This window comes from Sus scrofa, chromosome 4 (genome assembly GCF_000003025.6).
Source record: "Sus scrofa isolate TJ Tabasco breed Duroc chromosome 4, Sscrofa11.1, whole genome shotgun sequence".
NCBI classification, from domain to species: domain Eukaryota; kingdom Metazoa; phylum Chordata; class Mammalia; order Artiodactyla; family Suidae; genus Sus; species Sus scrofa.
The window spans coordinates 125,816,010-125,839,171 of NC_010446.5; the positions used below are offsets into that span (position 1 = coordinate 125,816,010).

The 23,162-nt window shown below is 39.7% G+C and overlaps 1 protein-coding gene across 29 annotated transcripts in view; it reads left to right on the forward strand.

Annotated features, from left to right (window-relative positions):
- ZNF644 (zinc finger protein 644) overlaps positions 1-23,162 on the forward strand; it is a 115,864-nt gene that overhangs the window by 75,685 nt on the left and 17,017 nt on the right. For 15 of the 29 annotated variants that reach the window (XM_021090264.1, XM_021090265.1, XM_021090267.1 and 12 more), the window contains 3 exons: positions 15,431-18,468; positions 18,652-19,257; positions 21,140-21,262. The exons of 6 other annotated variants lie outside the window; for them this stretch is intronic. In XM_021090264.1, the coding sequence (XP_020945923.1) occupies positions 15,431-18,468; positions 18,652-19,257; positions 21,140-21,262 (3,767 nt within the window). Of the gene's footprint in view, positions 1-10,987; positions 11,065-15,430; positions 18,469-18,651; positions 19,258-21,139; positions 21,263-23,162 lie in introns of those variants that run through there. 8 more of the 29 variants (XM_021090279.1, XM_021090282.1, XM_021090281.1 and 5 more) reach the window with 2 other exon arrangements.

Consider the following 23,162-nt stretch of genomic DNA (forward strand, 5'->3'; position numbering starts at 1 on the left):
AACTCTTAAGACATGCTTCTTCCCGTGGCTCTTTAGTTTCTGCTCATTTATTATACCCTGGGAGTGTTATAAGGTCCCCAGTATTTCCTCCCAGAATTAATATATGCTTGTAAGGGCTTCCTTTTTCATTAGAAGCAGTGGACAACTTCAGTGTCTTCATTTCATAAATGAACCAAGTGAATGTCAAGGTTCATGGGGAACGAACATTTCATTAGTAGTTATGAAATGCCAGGCTCTTTGCTACGTATGTTTTATATACATTATCTTATTTTATCCTCACAATTTAAGTAGGTTTCACTCTTTAAGTTTTATTGAAGTATAGTTGATTTACAGTGTCGTGCTAATTTCTGCTGTACGAAAGTGACTCAGTTATATATGTACCTACATCCATTCTTTTTCAGATTCTTGTCCCACATAGACCATTAGAGAATATTAGGTAGAGTTCCCTGTCCTATACAGAAGGTTCCTGTTGGCCAGTCCTTTCATATACCATGGTGTGATATGCCAGTTGCAAGCCCCCAGTCCATCCCTTCCTCCACTACCTGTCCCCTTTGGTAACATAAGTTTGAAAGTCTGTGAGTCTGTTTCTCTTCTGCAAATAAGATCATTGGTATCCATTTTTAGATTCCACATATAAGGATAGCATATGATGTTTGTCTTTCACTGTCTTTATTTAGTATGGTAATTTCTAGGTCCATCAATATTGCTGCAAGTGGCATTATTTCATTTTTTTATGGCTGAGTAGTATTCCATTGTATACATGTACCATATCTGTTTTATCCATTCCTCCTTTAATGGACATTTAGTTGCTTCTATTTCTTGGCTGTTATAATAGTGCTGCAATGAACATTGGAGTGCATGTATCTTTTCGAATTACAGTTTTCTGCAGATGTATGCCTAGGAGTAGGATTGCTGGATCATATGGTAGTTCTATTTTTAGTTTTTTGAAGACTATCCATACTATTTCCTATAGTGGTTGTACCAGTTGACATTCCACCAACAGTGTAAGAGGGTGCCTTTTCCTCTGCACCCTGTCCAGCATTTATTGTTTGTAGACTTCTTGATAATACCCATTCTGGCTGGTGTAAGGTAGTACCTCACTGTAGTTTTGATTTGAATTTCTCTAATAATTAGAAATATTAATATCTTCTCAAGTGTTTTTTGGCCATCTGTATGTCATCTTTGGAGAAATATCTGTTTAGGTCTTCTGCCCATTTGTTTTTATTGGGTTGTTGGAGTTTTTGATACTCAGCTTCACAAGTGGTTTGTATATTTTGGAGATTAATTTCTTGTCAGTTACATTATCTGCAAGTATTTCTCCTATGCTGTGTGTGGTCTTTTCGTTTTATGTATTTTGGAGATCAATCCCTTGTTAGTTGCTTCATTTGCAAATATTTTCTCCCATTCAGTGGGTTTTTTTTTTTCCCCATTTTGTTTAGGGCTTCCATTGCTGTGCAAAAACTTTATGACTTAGGTCGCATTAGTTTATTTTTGTCTTAATTTTCATTGTTCTAGGAGGTGGATTTGGAAAGATATAGCTGTGGTTTATGTCAGAGTGTTCTGTCTGTGTTTTCTTTAAGGGTTTTTATAGTATCATGTCTTATATTTAGGTCTTAAATCTATTTTGAGTTTATTTTTGTGTGTGGTGTTAGTGTTTTAATTTCATTCATTTACAGGTATCTGTTCAGTTTTTCCAACACCACTTATGAAGCCATTGTATATCCTTGCTTTTTTGTTGTAGATTAGTTGATTGTAGGTGCATGGGTTTATTCTTGGGCTTTCTATTTTTTCACTGATCTATATTTCTGTGTTTGTGCCAGTACCATATTGTTTTGATGATTGTAGCTTTAAATATAGTCTGAAGTCAGGGAGCCTGATTCTTCCAGCTCCTCCCCCTTCCCCAGGATTGCTTTGGCTATTTGGGATCTTTTTGTGTTTCCATACAAATTTAAAATATTTTTATTCGGTTTTGTGAAAAATACCATTGTTACTTTGATAGGAATTGCACTGAATCTGTAGATTGCTTTGGGTGGTATAGTCATTTTGACAGTATTGATTCTTCCAGTCCAAGAGCATGGTATATTTTCCCATCTGTTCATGTCATCTTTGATTTCTTTCATCAACATCTTATACTTTTTATAGTATAGATCTTTTGTGTCTTTAGGTAAGTTTATTCCTAGATATTTTATTCTTTTTAATGTGATAATAAGTGAGATTGTTTCCCTAATTTCTCTTTCTGATCTTTCATTGTTAGTATATAGAAATGCAGTATATTTCTGTGTATTAATATCACATCCTGCAACTTTGCCAAATTCATTAATGAGCTCTAACAAAGTTCTGGTGGCATCTTTAGAATTTTCTATGTATAGTATCATGTCATCTGCAAAGTTTTACTTCTCCTTTCCAATTTGGAATTCTTTCATTTCTTTTTCTCCTCTGATTGCCTTGGCCAGGACTTCCAAAACTGTATTGAATAAAAGTGGCAAGAGTGGACCTCCTCCTTCTTTTGTTCTTGATCTTAGCAGGAATTCTTTCAGCTTTTCATCATTGGGAATGATGTTAGTTGTGGGTTTATCATATATGGCCTTTATTATGTTGAGTTACATTCCTCAATGCCCACTTTCTTGAGGGTTTTTATCAGAAATGGGTGTTGGATTTTGTCAAAAGCTTTTTCTACATCTATTGAAATGATCATATGGTTTTTATTTTGCAATTTGTAATGTGGTGTTTCACACTGCTTGATTTGCAGATATTGAAAAATCCTTCTATCCCTGGGATAAATCACCACTTGATCATGTTGTATTTTTTTTTTTTTTTAATGTATTGCTGGATTCGGTTTGCTAGTATTTTGTTGAGGATTTTTGCATCTGAGCTCATCAGTGATAATGGCTTGTAATTATCTTTTTTTGTGGTACATTTTTCTGGTTTTCATATCAGGGTGATGGTGGCCTCATAGAATGAATTTGGGAGTGTTCTTCTCTGTAATTTTTTGGAATAGTTTCAGAAGGATAGATATTAACTCTTCCTAAATGTTAGATAGAATTCACCTAAAAAGCCAGCCAATCCTGAACTTTTGTTAGTTCGAATTTTTTTTTTTTTGCTATTTCTTTGGGCCGCTCCTGCGGCATATGGAGGTTCCCAGGCTAGGGGTCTAATTGGAGCCGTAGCTATCGGACTACACCAGAGCCACAGCAACTTGGGATCCGAGCCGTGTCTGCAACCTACACCACAGCTCACGGCAACGCCGGATTGTTAACCCACTGAGCAAGGGCAGGGACCAAACCCGCAAGCTCATGGTTCCTAGTCGGATTCGTTAACCACTGCGCCACGACGGGAACTCCCGAAATTTTTTAATCACAGTTTCAGTTTCAGTATTTGCGATGGGTCCACTCATCTTTTCTGTTTCTTCCTCGTTCACTCTTGGAAGATTGTACCTTTCTAAGAATTTGTCTATTTCTTCTGGTTGTCCATTTTATTGGCATATAGTAGTTTGTGGTAGTCTCATGATCCTTTGTATTTCTATGATGTCTGTTGTTAACTTCTTTTTTATTTTGAATATTATTGATTTGAGCCTCTCCCTTTTTTTTTCTTGATGGCTAAGGGTTTATCAATTTTGTTGATCTTTTCAAAGTACCAGGTTTTTGTTTCATAGATCTTTTCTATTGTATTCTTCATTTTCTATTTCATTTGCCTTTGCCCTAATCTTTATGATTTCTTTCCTTCTACTCACTAGGGGTTTTGTTTGTTTTTCTTTCTCTAGTTGCTTTAGGTGTAAGGTTAGATTGTTTATTTGAAATTTGTTTCCTGAGGTATTCTTGTTTGCTATAAACTTCACTCTTAAAACTGCTTTTGCTGCATCCCATAGGTTTTAGATTGTTGTGTCTTTTTTGTCTGTAGATATTTTTATATTTCCTCTTTGATTTCTTCAGTGATCCATTGGTTCTTTAGTAGCATATTGTTTGGGCTTCATGTGTTTGTGTTTTTCGCAGCTTTTTAAATTGTCGTTGATGTCTACTCGTACTGCATCATGATCAGAAAAGATGCTTGATATGATTTCAATTTTCTTAAATTTACCAACACTTAATTTCTGGCCAGGAGTGTGATCTATCCTAGAGAATGTTCCACGTGCATTTGAGAAGAATGCTGTGTTTTATTTTGTTTTGTTTTGATGAATGTTCTATAAATGTCTATTAAGTTCATTTAACCTGATATGTCATTTAAGGCCTATGATTCCTTGTTGATTTTCTATCTAGATGATCTGTCCATTGCTGTAAGTGGAGTGTTAAAGTCCTCCACTATTACCGTGTTATTGTCAGTTTCTCCTTTTATGTCTGTTATCAGTTGCTTATATATTGAAGTGTTTCTATGTTGAATGCATGTATATTTACAATTGTTATATCTTCTTGGATTGATGCTTTGATCATTATGTAATGTCTGTCTTTGTCTCTTGTAACCATCTTCATTTTAAAGTCTGTTGTTCCTGATACAAGTATTGCTACTTCAGCTTTCTTTTGTTTTCCATTTGCATGGAATATCCTCTGCCATTCTCTCACTTTCAGGTTGTACATGTCCCTAGAACTAAATTGGGTCTCTTGTAGACAGTGTGTATATGGGTCTTGTTTTTGTATCCATTCAGCCAGTCTGTGTCTTTTGTCTGGAGCAGTTAGTCCATTTACATTTAAGGTAATTGTTTATATGTATGCTTTTATTGTCATCTTGTTAATTGTTTTGAATTTGTTTTTGTTGATTTTTTTTTCTCCTCCTTTTGTTGTCTTCTCTTGTGGTTTGATGAATATCTTTAGTTGTGTTTGGATTGCTTTTTCTTATTTGTGTGTGAATCTATTGTAGATTTTTGGTTTCTTATTACCAGGAGGTATGGATATAGGAGTCTGTATATATATACAAGATTGTTTTAAGTTGCTGGTCTCTTCATTGGAAATACATCTCCAGTATCCTGCATTTGTACCCTCCTCACAATTGCTGGTTTGGTATCATGTTTGTGTGTAGGTGATTTCCTGCCTTTACTATGTTTGGCTGTACTAGCAAGCCTTCTCACTTGTAGTTTTCTTATTTCTGGTTGTGGCCTTTTCTTTTCCACTTAGAGAAGTTCCTTTAGCCTTTGTTGTACAGTTGGTTTGGTGGTGCTGCATTCTCTTAACTTCTGCTTGTTTGTAAAGCTTTTGATTTCTCCTTCAAATCTAAATGAGAGCCTTGCTGGTTAGAGTATTCTTGGTTGGAAGTGTTTTCCTTTCATCACTTTAAGTATATTGTGCCACTTCCTTCTGGCCTGTAGTTTCTGCTGAAAAATCAGTTGACAACCTTACTGGGGTTCCTGTGTATGTTATTTGTTGCTTTTCCCTAGCTGCTTTCAATATTTTCTTTTTGTCTTTAATTTTGGTCAGCTTTATTAATATGGGTTTATTCTATATGGTACTCATTGTGCTTCCTGAATTTGAGTAAGTGATTCCTTTCCCGTGTTAGCAAAGTTTTTGGCTATTAGCTCTTCAAATATTTTCTCTGGCCCTTCCTCTCTTCTCCTTATGGCACCCCTATAATGAGAATGTTGGTGCATTTAATGTTGTCACAGAGTTCTCTTAGATGCTTCTCATTTCTTTTCATTCTTTTTTTCTTTATTCCATTTCTGCATTATTGATTTACACCTGTCTGTCTTCCATCTCACATATCTGTTCTTCTGCCTCCTGTGTTCTGCTCTAGGTTCCTTCTAGTGAATTTTTCATTTCAGTTATTGTGATTTTTTAAATTTTATTTTTTATTTTTGGTTTTCAGGGCCGCTCCAGTGGCACATGGGAGTTCCCAGGTTTGGGGTCAAATCGGAGCAACAGCTGCCAGCTTATACCATAGCCACAGCAGTGCCAGATCTGAGCAGTGCCTGCAGCCTACACCACAGCTCACAGCAATGCCGGAACCCCGACCCACTCTGCATCCTCTGGAATATCAGTGAGATTGGTTTCTGCTGTGCCCCAACAGGAACTCACTCAGTTACTGTGTATTTCATCTCTACTTGGTTAATCTCCAGACCTTCTATAGCTTTGTTAGCCATTTCTCGTAACTGACCAATCTTTGCTGCTAGACTTTTTCTGAGATCTTGGACCATCCTTACTATCATCACTCTGGAGTCTCTTTTCCATGTAGGTTGCTTGTTTCCATTTCACTTAACTGCTTTTCTGTGGTTTTGTCTTCTTCATCCAGAGTGTTTTTCTCTGCCTTTTAATTTTGTATAGCTTTCTGTGTGATCTCCTTTTGGCAAGCAGCAAGGTTGTAGTCACTCTTGCATCTGGTGTCTGCTCCCTTGGGAGTGAAGTTAATACAAAGGCTTGAGGCCTGCTTCCTGATGGGAGGGACTGGTGTACCTGCCTGTTGGTAGGTTGAGCTGAGTTTTGTCCCCCTGGTGGGTGGGACTTTGTCTCTGGGTGTAATTAGAGGTGGCCGTGTGCCTGGGAGGACTTTAGGCAGCCTATCTACTGATGGGCGGGCTGTGTTCCCACCTGTTTGTTGCTTGGCCTGGGACTTTGCCCTGGTGGAAGGGGCCCGATTTTTCCTAAATGGCATCCTCTAGGGGAGCTCACAGCCATGATTGTTCCGTGGAACCTCTCAGTTTCCAATGTTCTGCCCTAAGTTGAGCTGCAGCTGCTCCATGCTTTCCCAGGAGACCCTCCAAGACTCATAGGTAGGTCTGACCCAGATTCTTGTGGTCTCTCTTTGCCCTGGGACCCAGTGCACATGAAACCCTGTGTGCACTCTCCATGAATGGAGTCTCTGTTTCCCTGAGTCCTGTGATGCTCCTGTGCTCAAGCTCCACTGGCCTTCAGCACCAAGTGCTCTGGTGCCTCCTCCTCCCAATGCCAGACCCCCAAGCGGGGGAACCTGTGATACGGTTATTTTTCAGTCTGTGTTTCATACACCCAATGCATATGGGATTGCTCAGATCACAGAATTGCCCCTCCTACCATCTGGATGTGGCTTCTTCTTTGTCTTTGGGTGTAGGATATCTTTTTTGGCAGCTTCCAGTCTGTTTTGTTGATGGTTGTTGAGCAGTTAGTTGCGATTTTGGTGTTTTTGTGAGAGGTCAGCTTGAATCCTTCTGTTTCACCATCTTGTTTCTCCATGTTTTGCTCTTATTTTTTAGGCACCTTGAAGTTAAAAGAAAGTGTGGTAACTTTGCCCTAAACTAGACATTGTTTTTCAAACCCCAACCTGTCTGCCTCCTAAGAGTGATTCTCTTGACATTGCACTATGACATTTAGCTAAAACCCTCTCTTTTCTGTGAGGATATTCTTAACCATGGTGTTTTATAGGACCTTCTACTTTCTCTAAATTCCAGGTTGTATAATTCATATTACTCACTGGGGAAATAATGTATTGCTTTTTATTGATAACTTTTTTTTATTCATATGTGTTCTGTGTAGTCTTACTCCTCTTCTGTTAGATAGAGGTACAATTAAAAAATATATACTGAAAATACACACCATTTGATTAGTATTAAGAATTATTAAAATTACTAACATTTTTTTCCTGAAATGGTCTCGTTTTTTTGTGGTTTTTTTCTTTTTTTTTCTTTTTAGGCCTGCACCCGTGGCATATTGATGTTCCCAGGCTAGGGGCCTAATCGGAGCTATGGCTGCTGGCCTCTGCCACAGCCATGGCAATTCAGGATCCGAGGCACATCTGCGACCTACACCCCAGCTCATGGCAACGCTGGATCCAAAGCCAATGAACGAGGCCAGGGATGGAACCCATGGTTCCTAGTTGGATTCATTTCTGCTGCACCACAGTGGGAGCTCCTGATCTCAGTTTTAAATATACCTTAGTGATCAACAGTAATATACTGTTGATAACATCTTGGGGTTTGGGATTGGGTAAATTGGGAATCATTTGTTCTGTCTTCTCTTGACCAATGCTTTCAGTCCCTCTTCATATGACTAATCCTGAAAGAAACCCTTTTAAATCATAGTTGTTTAAAAAGAGCTCTGCATTTGATTATTAACACACACTTGTGTTTTTTAAATATAGCATCCTGTTTTCTGTAATATTTTGGTGAAATTTTGTAATTACTTAAATTTTACGTAATAAATAAATGCCTCTGGTTTTATAATTAAAACTTCAGAATTGAGCATGTAACAAATAAAAACTCGTTAGCAGCTCAAATGTAAAATCAGAAAAAAAGCAGTAGCTGGTTTGTGATTTGCCATCACAAAAATATACTTTCTTTTTTGTTTTGAGACAGTGATATGTGAAAGGTACCTACTTTGTTTTAAGGAAAGCAAATTTCTTATTTGCATTTTTTACCATCCTGAATAATAATTATAAAGTAGTGATTACCTTCAAATATTTTTTGGAGATAATTGGAATTTTGGAGGCTGATTTTAGAGGAAAAAAGACAAGTTGAGTATATGATAACATCAGTAAGAGAGTTCATGTTTAATGAAAAGGATTTTATAGAAAATAAACTTCTAGTTTTGTTTTATCTTATAGTTCTCTGTGAAAGCGTCAAACTTACCAATCTAAATATGTATACACTGAATTAACTTACTAGCATTTAAATGCTTATAATGTAGGTGAAAGTTTAGTACTTATTATAGGATTACAGTTTTCTTTTGTTTTTTTTTTTGTTTGTTTGTTTGTTTTTACTCTCTAAACCCTCCTTTCAGTAAAATTGACCTGTAATTCAGGGAAGTAATTTATTCTCTGGATGTGAGAATATTCTTTTTTATTTCCCATTAGACAGTGAACAACTTTGTTTCTTAAATATGATGAACATGTGATTAGCAGATGACTTAATGGAACTTGTAGAATAAGAGTTTGATTTTAATCATTAAAGTCTACAGAAGTTGGATTTTTTTAAAATACAGATGAGTATGTGAAGCTTTGAATTTGAAAGAGTTATCGGAATTGTTTGAGTGTTAGAAAGAAACAAGCATAACCTTTCTTACATTCCAGGCAATGTATTAAGGCACAAATCGTCTCTTCAACTATTGTAAGTAATTCTTTCAAAGCTGCAGTTGTTTGCGTTTGCAGTCATGTCACTGACTTCGATGCGCCTACTCTCGTGGACCTTGACCTTGTGGGATCATACGTGGCTGGGGCAGAAGTTTTAGCAGCAGCATTTCGAACATTTTCAACTTTCTAGATCTTGAACGTTCTCCTAGCCTTTCCTGAATAACCACTAGGCAGATAGACCCCTGACGTTGATACTGACTCTGTACTCAAAACTTGCCTTTCTCACAGTTCCTTCTCTCCCACTGATCATTGTCAAATGTACAGGTACGGTAATTTTTAATGCTGGAATTCTCTTTGCCCTCAAGAATTGTTTCTTTTCTGCAGCAGCTCATTCCATATGCATATATAATATTGATCTTACCACTTTGAGTATTTTTTATTATCTCTTTTTTCACTTCTAACATAATTACGTATTTTGTCTTCCTAGGACTTCTAACACATGTACTTCTTCTGCACTTACCGGATGGTGGTGGGTTAATAAATTATCTCAAAATAAGCAGAAACAGCAAACATATCATAGATTGAGGAACACCAAAAGACCCAAAGTAAAATAATAATTTATACTCTGTTGGTAGAAGGCAGAGTTGACACAGTACCTCTGATTCGTGTCAATTATACACTTATGGTCAAAAGTTTGATTGGTTAGAAAGTTGTATGAAGGAAGTTATTGCTTGCTACAAATTTTAAAAAGACGTGAATGGTTGTAGTAGGAGCCCTATGCTTATGTGTGTCACTTACTCTGTCAAAACTGAGATGGTCGCTTTTCTTGCTCTGACCGCACCACAGCATGGGTGACACAGTCGTCAGGCCTCCACGCTGGGTGTGACTTAGAATGCTCACCTGTGGCTGCAGCTGCAGCTTACCTTGCCTTTTCTCATTGCAAAATTCTTCATTAGGAGATTAACCTTGGATGAATTAATGTCCAGCCCACTTGTTTTTCTACTCCTGTTGCTTCTCATTATTACGTAATTTTGCCAGGTTGTGAAAGTTACGCCTCTGTGGGCCTCCTCTTCTCCTCCTTGCGTTGTCACCTGCTTCAGGTTCCCGCATAGCAGATGGGTCCAGCTGTAGTGCTTAGTGTGCTTTGCAGTAAGAATCGTTGTGTGTTAGTAGGTGTTTATGATCTAGTACCTTACTATTTGTAACATCTTTCTATTAAATGGTGAGGATGATGCACGGCGTTAGGCGTAAAGCTCTTCAGCAAGTTCAGTGTAATTTGGTGGTAGGTAGTACTATCACATACAGAGCATTAGTTTGTCATGCCAGTGCCACATGCTGCTGGCAGAATGTACCCACTGTTTTTTATTTTTGGTGTTGCCAGTAGAAAAGATCTCTTTGCACGTAGAGTTTTCATGGTGCATATACCTCTGTGACCTCAATGCTTTAGTCATTTAGTGCCATATTTCATTGTTCAAGAATCAACTTGTCAATATACTGCAGGTTAACTAAAGGATTATTTCAGGTAATTTTAAATTTAGAGAATATTTTTGAAGTTCAACAGTGTAAATTTAATTTGTTTTTAGCTCATTATTTCAAATAGTGTTAAATGTTAATAATGCAGTAACCCAGCTTTGCACACATATAGTGCACGTGAGAAAGGACCATAAGGGCTCCTGTTATCCAGTCTCCAATGCTGTGTTTCCTTCTACAATATTCCTGACCGGTAGTGCAACCTACCAAGCCGTTTGTTTTACTCTTGTGTAAGACACCCCTTCGCGATGCTGAATGGTTCCTGTTTCTAGTTTTTCTTATTCTTGAGACAAAATCCACGTCTTTATGATTGAAACATATTGATTATACGTTCTTCCTTCTATATGCCAAACCTTCAAGCATTTGAAAATTGTTAGTTGTGCTGGCTAATTGTTATGTTCAACAGAACAGGCTCTCTGTTCATTGCGTTGTGTGCTGGATACCCTTGTGAATGTTCAGTGTGTTTTCGCTTTTCCTCTGATTGTGCTGTCCATCTCAGGGTAGTACCGGGACGGTTCGGGCACACACAGTGTCCCCTGTCTTCACTCGCGTTGTACACGAGGTGGTGAGATGTGGGTATGTATGATTCTGTATAGTATATATGGGCTTAACTATTGACGTAATTTTCGATGTAATATTTCAGTTAATTAAGATTTGTTTTGCAATTAGAATGACAGTTGTGAACGGTTTTCTTTCTTGACCCAATCTCATGTATGACTAACCGAAGCTGTCATGTGTTCACAGGGATAATTTAAATGAACATGGGGTTTGTGAAAATCTGACAGATTCTAACTGTAACTCAGCTAGTGGGCAACATTATAATTTATTTATAGCTATGCAATATAGTCATTAATGAACTAATGTAGAATGAGGGCAAACTGTACTATATTTTTGTGTGAAATCTTACTACATGACAAAGGTTGGCATTATGTAATAAGTACTCACAAAATATTAACCTACTTGCAATAAATACAATTAATAATGTACATAAGAGAATGAAATTAAGCTAATTTTCTATCAAAAAAGAATTATTCATGAACAGAAAGTGGACAGCATAGATTTGATGACAGGAAGGTTGTATCTCGTCGGAATCACTGAGTGACCTAGGAAGCTTGCTCAGAGGGATTACAGAATAATTATGTTAATATGCAATTATCACCTCATTTCTTCTGTAGTAACCTCAAGATGTAGTGTAGTGAGGGTGTTATAGCAAGTGCTGATAGTTTGCAAAAATACTGATGTTTGAGATTTCTGAGACAATAAGTCTAGCTTGAGGCATATAAGTGATGATCTGTCATCTTGAAGACAGATCTGACCTTTGTACTTTTTTTTTAATGCTCACAGTATATAACTACAGGCAGTCATAGCTGCAGAACTCATTATGATTTTCTAGACACTGAAATATGTTTTATGTAGATTTCAAATTCCATTTGCAGCTTTTTATAAAGTGTGTGATTTTTTTAAAGACCATTTTAAAATTCAGTTAAAAGAAAGATTATATGGTTTTGATTACATGGAGAGGACATAGTAATAGTGTTTAAACATTTAATAAAAAGATCCTAATTGATAGAATAATTTCATTGAAATTTAGAGAGGCTAAACAATATTATTTTATTTTAATTTATTAGTTTCTCTTTTCTTAACTTAATAACGCCTACCTTCAGATATGTCCCCTACTTTGTTACGTTAACATAAACTGATATTTATGTCTCTCATATAAATTTACCTATATAAAGGTGGTTGGAAAAACTATTTGAAACAGTGTGAAATTAGCTTTTAAGTCAAGGGCTTCTTCCCTGGATGCCCCATAAGCATCTGTAAATGTAGGGAAATAATTTTTGATGTCACAATTCTGGGTCCATTATTCCGTGCAACACATTTTGATGATCCATTGTTCTATGTTGTATCTCAGTGCAGTAGTTATGAATCCCGAATACCATTAAGAAAAAATAGAGCGTGAACATATCTGAAAATTAAAATAGTAAAAATTTGCATTGTTGCTAAAATACTAGCTTACTGATTCAATTTGTTATATCCTTTAACTGATGTGGTAGGTCTTTAATATTAACGTACTAACTAATAAGAACAGTTTTCTGAACAAGAATAACTCCTCCATTTTTGAGTAGAGAGAATCAGTTTTGGAGGCAAGTGAGGCCTAGTTCACTGTGTAGGTGTAAAGGACAGCTTTGACTGTGAACCCTCGTTTTCTAGTTTAGCAGTATTTAATTTGATCTTCTGTTTTTCTTTTTACTCCATGTGTTTTGTGTATTAAAAAAAAAATCTGTGTTTATAGCCTACTTTTCTCTGTGCTTTTGAGCAAAATGCTTTGATACCTTCACAGCCGGGGCTTGGGGAGGGCTGTTAGCAAGCCGTTGTGGTAATGAGGATGCCGCCTCCAGACCGGCTTGATCTTCTCATCGCTTGTCACCCTGCTGTTCAGGGGCTACCGATGAAGTTGCTTTCAATGGGAAGCGTCTGTTCCATCTCTGAACCTCTCACACCAGAACAGATGGGTGGAACATGGAGCCTGGAAGGTTTTACCTCTGAGGTGGTAACAGTGAAGCCACTCATTAACACTGAATTTACCACTTCGTTAGCAACGTTGCTTCCTGTTGAGAAAAGCTAATACAGGCTTTCAGATTGACTGAGCGTGTATTTGTCTACCTCTGTGATTATAATAAGTAGGAATAAAAAGTAGGTGCCTTTCGGGCTGGTTCTTAGAAAATCCTGCCGTCTATTCCAGACTTATGAGGTGGTTCCTCTTTGGGCCTTTCCCTCTTTCTGCCTAAATTAAGAAGAAACATGAGGAATGGGTAATCGTGTAGCATCACGGTTGGCTTTTCTTTTCATTGACATTTGCACACTCCTTCCTAACACATGTTGATGTGCTGCCCGTTTTTAACTTGTGTGTGTGTGATGTAGAGACCCCTGCTGAGTGCTGCATTAGCACCATTTTGGAGTGATATCATTGAATATGATCTTATTTGAAGGCTATTTTTATTACTGTGGAAATTTGCCAATCTCAAGACAGAATTCTAAAACCTAGAAGGGGCAGAGAAATGATTGTTGGTGTAAATAAAAATGCCAAAGAAGGTTATTTGTAGTCTTTGCTGTTTTAAAGAACACATTTTGTAGAAAGAATAAGGTCATATTTATAAGTGGTGCTCTAAGTTGTGACTTAAGACAAAAGTAATTAGCAACAACTGTTTTCTTCTTTAGATTTAATGCTACAAAGCATGTAATTGGGACCATAAAAATATTAGAAATCGTGAACTTTATTGAAAGTGTCTGAATTTCTAAATAACAATTGTAAGTTCCTGCTGTTCTAAAATAGGATTTGTCATTATACAGATTAAAAATCCTACAAAAGAAAAGTGGAAGGCTTTATACATCTGAGAGCCGAGCCTGGTCTGTCTGGTTCACTACCGAGTCTCTGTTCCGAGAGCAATGCCTGGCCCATAGGAAGGGCTCAGTAAATATTTGGGGAATGAATAAAAGTGTGCTGAACACTATGTAAAGGATAATACATGTGCAGTTCTGTGCCAGTACTTCAAGTAACTAAATACTTGGGCTGCCAAACAGCAGGTTTTTTAAATTGTTCTTGAGGGTTATTGAATATTTCGAAGGCCTTGCTCTAACTGCTCAGTCAAGCAATCAGAACCATGGTGGTATTTGCGTTATTTGAATGGGCTATCCAAATTTCATAGGACGAAAACTGTTTTTCTTCTTATGTTTTAGGAACTTTTGTTTTGATACTGCAATTATGTTTTTACTCATTCAGCACAAATCCTGCCTGAGCACGTATGCCAAGCATTGTGCTGGGTTCTAGAGAGACGAAGGTGACCAGGAACCGGCCTTGCCCTCAGAGAGCTTGTGTTGCTCCAAGAAGATGGGCAGTTCCTGTACGGTGTGGCCGTTTCTAAAAGCAAAATAAGAATAGGGTACAAGGAAACAAACTCTCAGTAGGGGCAATAATTATAGCCATGGTATGTGTGTCTCCTTTTCTTTTAAAATATTCTGTAGACATTGAGTAGATCAACTGTAATAAGCTTTTAAAGATAAAATATTCTCTTCTCATAAGGATTAACTATGTAATCAGAGAGGCCTAGACAGCTATTATCTACATTTTATATGAAGTAAACTAAAAGCATATTTACGGGGTTTGAGAGTAGAGTCAGAATGGTTAGGTCATTGCAGTGGACTGTCAGATGGTAAATGGGATAATGCCCTCAGGGAATGCCTAGAATGTGGGGACTCAGGTTATGAGAGTTTAAGGAAACATAAAACTCCCTTAATTTTACCTCGACTAATTTAGAATGAAGGATGATATGCATAAGGAATGAATGAAACCCAGTGGATGAGACATTTTTTAAGTTAATAGAATTGTAGAGGATGTGAAATGAGAGAGCAGCCTTACTGTAAATAAGAAAATACTGCCCCGTACCCTAGCCATTGGTGTCGGTGGCCCCATGTACATTTTACCGATTGGCACTTGTCCCTCCTCTGAGAAGGGACTTGTAAGCGACCAAACTGTCACTTTTCTGTAATATTTAACAGTTTACCTTCTTCTCTGGTGTGGCATTTCCGTAGTAAATCTACTTGAGATAACTCTTTTTTATTGGCAGTCTATATATGGGAGATTAGGGGCTTGTTTTTTCAGTCTGTAGCATATTCATTTATATCATATGTGTCTCTCTGTGTGTGTTTGTGTTGCTTTTCTGTAGACATTTTGTATCTCTGCAGTACTGGGTGGTGGTTGTCTAGCCCCAAGGGAAAACTTACCTCTGCTGCCCTTTTAAAGTCTTCCAGTTTTCAAAGTATTTCCTCATTCTCGAAACATTATTGGGATCTTAATATAAAGAGTAGAATGAAACTTTCAGCTCTCCGTACAGTCTCATTTTTTTCTTTCATACAAACCTAAATTTCTCTTTCCGTTTTCTAGACTAGATGTGTTAAATGGGCTTGCCAACAATATGGATGACTTGAAGACAGACACCGGTGTTCCTGGTGCTAAGGACGAACTCCTAGGTGACGACGGTGTCCTCTCCGACGGGGAGAGTGGAGCTCATGCACCGAGAGACTGCCAGGCGTCATTTCAGAAGAGCATCACGCGCCCTCTGCCTGAAGAGCTCTCCAAGGGCAAATCTGAAAAGGCCTCAGGTGGGGGCCCGTCTACTCGATTTATACACGCTGGTGCTCCTACTGTTGCGAGTGAAAACTGTGTCTTGCCTAAAGGAGCTGCCGTGAATGGACCCGTTTCCCATGCCTCCTTAACTAAGACTGCTCATGTGAATAAAGGCAGTGTTTCCTTAACCACTGGACAGCCTGTGGATCAGCCAGCGACAGAATCGTGTTCAACTCTGAAGGTGGCAGCTGATCTTCCGCTGTCTCCACCACAGAAAGCAAGTCAACACCAAGTTCTGTTTTTGTTATCAGATGTAGCACATGCTAAGAATCCAACCCATTCCATTAAAAAACTACCTACCTCTGCCTCAGTTGGTTGTGACATTCAGAATTCAGTAGGAAGTAGTGTCAAGTCGGAGAGCACTTTAATGCATCACGTAGAGGTCGGTGAGGACAGAGAAGACGGACTGGTAAAAGATGACTGTGTCAGTGCGTTAACAGGCATTTCCTCAGGTACCGATGAATTTAGGTCAGAAAATGATGCCAACTGGGATCCCCAGAAAGAGTTCATTCAGTTTCTTATAACTAATGAAGACACAGTGGATACAGCTCCGGTTCACTCTAAGGCAGGTCTAGAAAAGAAGAGAAAACGGAAAATGGATGTGAGTAAGATAACTCGTTACACTGAGGACTGCTTTAGTGATTCCAACTGTGTCCCCGGTAAATCAAAGCTGCCGGAAGTAGACTTCATGGAGCAGAATGAAGAGCTTCAAGCAATAGACTCCCAGAAATACGCGTTCTCAAAAGTGAAACCCGAATCAGCTGATGAAGACTTGGAATCCGTGGAGGCTTTTCAACATCTAATGTATAGCCCAGATAAGTGTGGAGAAGACAGTTCACCCGTTCATACTAGCACTTTCCTTTCAAATTCCTTAAAGAAGAAATGTGAAGAAAGTGATTCTGAGTCACCTGCTACTTTCAGCACCGAAGAGCCATCGTTCTACCCCTGTACCAAGTGCAATGTGAATTTTAGGGAGAAAAAGCACCTCCACAGGCATATGATGTATCATTTAGATGGGAATAGTCACTTTCGCCACCTTAATGTCCCGAGACCATATGCTTGTAGAGAATGTGGGCGGACGTTTCGAGATCGTAACTCACTACTAAAGCATATGATTATTCACCAAGAGAGAAGACAGAAGCTGATGGAGGAAATTCGTGAACTGAAAGAACTTCAGGACGAAGGCAGAAGTGCCCGGTTGCAATGCCCGCAGTGTGTGTTTGGTACCAATTGCCCTAAAACGTTTGTGCAGCATGCTAAAACCCACGAAAAAGACAAAAGGTACTACTGCTGTGAGGAGTGCAACTTCATGGCAGTGACGGAAAATGAATTGGAATGCCATCGCGGAATCGCCCATGGAGCCGTGGTAAAATGCCCCATCGTCAGCTCCGATGCAGCCCAGAGGAAGACGCAAAAAAAGACTTTCATGAAAGACTCCGTCATAGGATCCTCCAAAAAATCAGCTGCCTACGTGTGTAAGATGTGTCCTTTCACTACTTCAGCCAGAAGTATTTTAAAAAAACACACGGAGTACTTGCATTCGTCATCATGCAGTGACTCGTTGGGCAGCCCGCTTGGACTTGATAAGAGAAAAAGTGACATCCTGGAAGAGCCGATAGATATTGATAGTCCTAAACCATTAACTAAACACCAGTCAACAACCTTTCCAAAGAATTCTGCTTTAAAACAAGATGTAAAGCCAACATTCGGAACATCCTCCCAGGCGAGTAATTTTTCAAAATTCCATAAGCGGCCCCACAGAGTGCAGAAAGCTCGGAAAAGCATTGCCCAGTCAGGTGTAAATGTATGCAGTCCGAACAGTTCTCCTCGTGAGACTGTTAGGATTAGAAACAGCATCGACCAAAAACCTAAGTATTTCCATCAGGCAGCAAAGGAAAAATCTAATGCCAAGGCAAATAGCAACTATTTATACAGACATAAATATGAAAACTACAGGATGATCAAAAAATCAGGTGAATCATATCCTCTGCATTTCAAAAAAGAAGACTCTAGTTCATTGAATTCTCTACATCTGTTTTCATCATCAAATAATTCTCGCAATAGTTTTATTTCAGACCCTCATAACTCTGACACCAAAAGGCCAGAAGGCTTCAAAGACCACAGACGTGTAGCTGTAAAGAGAGTAGCTAAGGAATCTAAGAAGGAAAGTTCTGTTGGAGGAGAAGACTTGGATAGCTATCCAGATTTCTTGCACAAAATGACCGTTGTTGTTTTGCAAAAACTCAATTCTGCTGAGAAGAAAGACAGCTATGAAACCGAAGATGAAAGTTCCTGGGATAATGTTGAGCTCGGCGACTACACTACACAGACTATAGAAGATGAAACCTACCATGATATCAATCGGGAACACGTCAGCTTATTCCCTCTGTTTAAAAACAAGGTGGAAGGTCAGGAGCCTGGAGAAAATGCGACCCTTAGTTATGATCAGAACGATGGCTTTTATTTCGAATATTACGAAGACGCTGGAGCGAATAACTTTTTGCATGAGATCCATGATCCTCAGCATTTAGAAAATGCAGAAACTTCACTGTCCAAGCATAGCTCTGTTTTTCATTGGACGGATTTGTCGCTGGAGAAGAAGTCATGTCCTTACTGCCCAGCAACATTTGAAACAGGCGTTGGGCTGTCAAATCATGTCCGAGGGCATCTTCACCGAGCGGGCCTGAGCTATGAGGCCCGGCACGTCGTATCGCCAGAGCAGATAGCCACCAGTGACAAAATGCAGCATTTCAAAAGAACCGGCACAGGAACACCCGTTAAGCGAGTTAGAAAAGGTAAGTTTTCGTATGGCTCATTTGAGCTCATGTATCGGTATTGGAAATCAAAGGATTTGAAGGCTTTGCTCAAATTTGATCTTTACTAGAATCACATATAATTTCACATCTCAGAGTTAATTTGTTTTCAGGTGGTCAATTTATTAAAAATTCTGACACCTACTCTTAAAAAATTTTTTTTAGCTATAGAGAAGTCTGAAACCACTTCTGAACACACTTGTCAGCTCTGTGGTGGTTGGTTTGATACTAAAATTGGATTATCAAATCACGTTAGAGGCCACCTGAAAAGACTTGGGAAGACCAAATGGGATGCTCACAAATCTCCAATCTGTGTTCTGAATGAGATGATGCAAAATGAGGAAAAATACGAAAAAATCTTAAAGGCATTGAACAGTCGTCGTATTATTCCTAGACCATTTGTAGCTCAAAAACTCGCGTCAAATGATGACTTTCTGTCTCAAAATGTTATACCTCTTGAAGCATACCGTAATGGCCTAAAGACGGAAGCTTTATCAGTGTCTGCATCAGAGGAAGAAGGGTTGAGTTTCTTAAATGAATATGATGAAACAAAACCAGAACTGCCCAGTGGAAAAAAGAATCAGTCTCTTACACTGATAGAACTGCTTAAAAATAAAAGGATGGGAGAAGAGAGGAATACTTCTGTTTCTCCTCAAAAGATCCATAGTCAGACTGCAAGAAAGAGATTTGTTCAGAAGTGTGTTCTTCCATTGAACGAAGATAGTCCATTGATGTATCAGCCACAGAAAATGGACTTCACTATGCACTCAGGTAAGAGGACATTTATGACTCTCTTACGTAATTGAAACACAACTATGTTGACCTTAGTGGAATCTTTGTAGAAGATACTTCCTCAGAATCTTTTTATTTAAGCTGCTGAGAGATTGGTTACACTGTTATGTCTTGTATAAATCATCAGTTGATGTGCATCAGCTCTGAGTTCTCTGCCTCGTCTCCTGGTCACAGTGCAAGGTGAGGACAAAAGCGAAAACAGACAGACAAAAAGCTGATCTGTAAAAATAAAATTTGCTGTGGCCGGGGCCTGGTTCTTTGGCTGGGAGGTTGATGTTGTTCAGAGGCGTAGTGTTACTGGAGAAGCTGTCGTATGCTCGCCAGTGCTCCAGAGTGATCCTGTTACCCAGATTTTAGTGGTCGGTTTTCCTACTGCTTAGGGAAAAGAAGACAGACTCTTGAAACGGAAGGGATTGCTTCTGTTGTGTGTCGTGACTACCCTGAAGAAACTTCGCCCTCTCCAGTCCCTCGCGATACCATGGGGTAGTTGATTTTGGAGAACTGTTGTGAGTTCTAAAGACATTTGTTCGAGATCTTAGGTTTTACTGTCATGTTCTCATGGAACAGAACAGATGGTTTCGCTTAGTGGTTGTGCACCGGTTGTTTTTCCTTTGCAAAAGGATATTTTGTATGTATTGGCAAATGTTGTGGCAGATAAAGTCACCAAACTTTATTTGGTGTAGCTAAGTCCGGTTTATACTTTAGGCTGGAAAAACGCTGTGTCTGGACAGATGTCTTTTGGAGGTTAGAGAATGTTGAGGATCCGTTAAGAGGATCTCGTAAGTTTAGCCCCGGGGTGAATGTGTAACCGGTCAGTGGATTCACAATATGTAAAATTCCTGTAATGTTGGCTTGTTTTCTGTGGGCAGTCATTGGGATGTTGCAGGTATTGGTAATGAATGCACTCTCGATTTGAGGAGAGATGACTGCGCTTCAGTGGTCTGAAAAACCATTTCTCTTGTACGGGCTTCTGGCTAATAGGGCTCCTTCTTTTGTACGAAGAGTCTTTCAAAGCTGACTTTTCACCGTCTTTCAGAGGGATGAAACGCAGGGGCGATGTGTTAGCAGTGTTGGCCGAGGTGCAGGAAGCCTCGGAGAGGGAAACCGTAGGTGTGGCTCTCACGACAGTGGTGTGGAAAGCAATTGAAACGTGTCGCGGGCACGAGGGTTGTCTGAGAAGGTAGGAGTTTCTTATTGTCTCCCTGTGTTTTCTTTACCGTGATGACTAAGATGTTAGCTTGTGGATCATTTATTTAGCACGAAGATTTGAGCAAAAAACTTGAAATCATTAACTTTCATTATTGATTGCGCTTTCAGAGTAGTGAACGTAAGATGCCCTGAATAAAATGTTGTGTCTCACAGCTGTGCAGTGGTGTGTTTTCTCCAAGCCTTCCTCAGAAAGCCTGATTTAGTATTGAGCCGCTTACGGTTTTGTGGGTAAAACACCTTAATTACCACTTTGTCAACTAGACTTTCGGATTTTTTTTTTTTAATTGGTAATGTTGTACACTTTGAAACTTCTCAACAGAACTGTGCTCTCCAAGTCACAGGATCGCACTCTAGGTTTAGGAAGTGATCTGCGCAACACAGAAATCTGCAGGAAAGCGACAATAGGTGTTAAATCCCGAGGGGCTCCGGGGTTCACGTCACCCTCTCGCACCTTTCCAGAGAGCATGGTGTGGCTCCAAATACTAACTCCAACCTACTAACAATTAACTGAATTTCCCCGCTGTAGCTTAAGCTAATTCATTGAACGTTTTTTAAAGCCATCTTTATTGTGGTACTTTTCTTCACGCTTTCAGCTAAGAAAATTTCACTTTTTGAAGTGAGAACCGGATTATAGTTTTCTTTTGAATGCTAGGTATGCCTGTGAAGCTTAGAACATGTGTGCATTGCAATACGACGTTTACAAGCGCTGTTAGCCTGTCCAACCACTTACGCGCTTATGCACGAAAGAAGAGTGCTGGACTTTTGACTGGTACAGGTATGTTTGAACAGATAACACAGCAAGTCTGTTTGATACGATACACTTTTTTTCTCACCCAGGCTGGTGCTAGTTCAGATGGTATTTATAGCTTTCTTTGGTACACGGCAGTTGAGTCTGAATACACATTAAATTTCAGCAACTCGTAAACTGTTGGATGTAATTTTAAGCAAGCTATTTTTTTCATTTGGCTCTTGACTGGGGGGGAAAGGTAACCCGGTAGAGATGTGGAACTTTCGAGTCTCCATTATTCCTATTAATTTTTAAAATAGACAATTTTTGGTTTTTAAATTTTTGTTAGTAGATTCCAGTAAGATGCCTCTCTTTAGATTAAAAAAAAAAAAAAAGATTGTAGTTGTAGCTTAGGGATGTGCTTTATTGAGAAAAGCAGTCATTGTGAAAGATCAAATACGTCGCTAGATTAGTAAACCAAGCAAACAAATGAGTCTTCCTAACAGTCTCTAGATCAGCTCTTTGAAGGGGCAGAGCCTTCACAGTGGCCCGTGTCGATGACGGAATAGATTTTTCTTTTAATGCCCCTAAACTATATGTAGGATTAATAAATGCAGCTGTGCCCATAAATGGTTACATGCACATTTCTGTGTTATTGTTGGCTGGTTAGCCCAGCCTTGCAGATACCTTTTCATCGCGCTAGCTTGTGAAAACTTCATTAGCTTACTGAGACGTGACACCGCTTCTTACCCCTACGAAATGCCTGGCTCTTTTTGTTTGTAGCCTTTCAAGCTACCCTGCTTTAGCAAATCCCATTGCTCTCGCATCTTGAAGTCGTCTCTCTTTTCCAAATAGATCTCCTTTTGCCTGAAGTTCTCCCCCGAGTCTTCCTTTCTCTCTCGCTCTTGCAGGTCGCTGCCTTCTGCTTTCTTCCAGTCGTTGTTTATCCAGCTGTTTTGCTCTTCCTCATGTCCTCCTATGGCTCACATCCAGGATGTTCTTGCCACCAAAGAAACACTTTTATTCACACCGGCGTCTTTCCTTCTTCTGCTTCTTTGCTTTGTCCTTTGACCTAATATGTAGATGACCGGAGATGCCTCCTGACCGTGTGTATTAAAAGGAGGGCGGGAGTTCCCGTCGCGGCGCAGTGGTTAACGAATCCGACTAGGAACCTTGAGGTTGCGGGTTCAGTCCCTGCCCTTGCTCCGTGGGTTAACGATCCGGCGTTGCCGTGAGCTGTGGTGTAGGTTGCAGACGCGGCTCGGATCCCGCGTTGCTGTGGCTCTGGCGTAGGCCTGTGGCTACAGCTCCGATTTGACCCCTAGCCTGGGAACCTCCATCTGCCGCGGGAGTGGCCCAAGAAATAGCAAAAAGACAAAAAAAAAAAAAGGGCGGTCCACTGCGTTGACCTCGGCCCTCCCACCGGGCCGGTTCAGGCTCTGGGGTGTTACTCCTACCTCATCAGTCTCGCGGGGGCTGCTGCAGACGTGGGGGGTGCGAGGCAGTGAAACGGAGAGACGGTCGAAGCAGGAGAGCGTCCCTGCGGTTAGCGCAGCCTCTCCGTGCGCTGAGCGCAGGGTCCCTGCGCCGAGCTGGGCAGCCTGCACGCGGTGCCTTTTCATCACAGCCACCCCTGGCGCGGTGGCGCGGTGGCTCTCTCCCGTCCACAGGACGCTGGCGGCTTAGAGAGCTAAAGCAAGTCGCCCACACTGACTCAGTTAATAATGGCAAACTCGACATTCAGATCAAGGCCGTCCTACCCCAAGACCTTTTCTGTTTGTCTGTTCGTTTGTGTGTTTTGCTTTTCAGGGCCGCACCCTCAGCACATGGAAGTTCCCGGGCCAGGGGTCTAATCGGAGCTACAGCTTCAGGCCTCCACCAGAGCCACAGCAGCACGGGATCCGAGTCGCATCTGCAACCTGCACCACAGCTCAGGGCAATGCCAGAT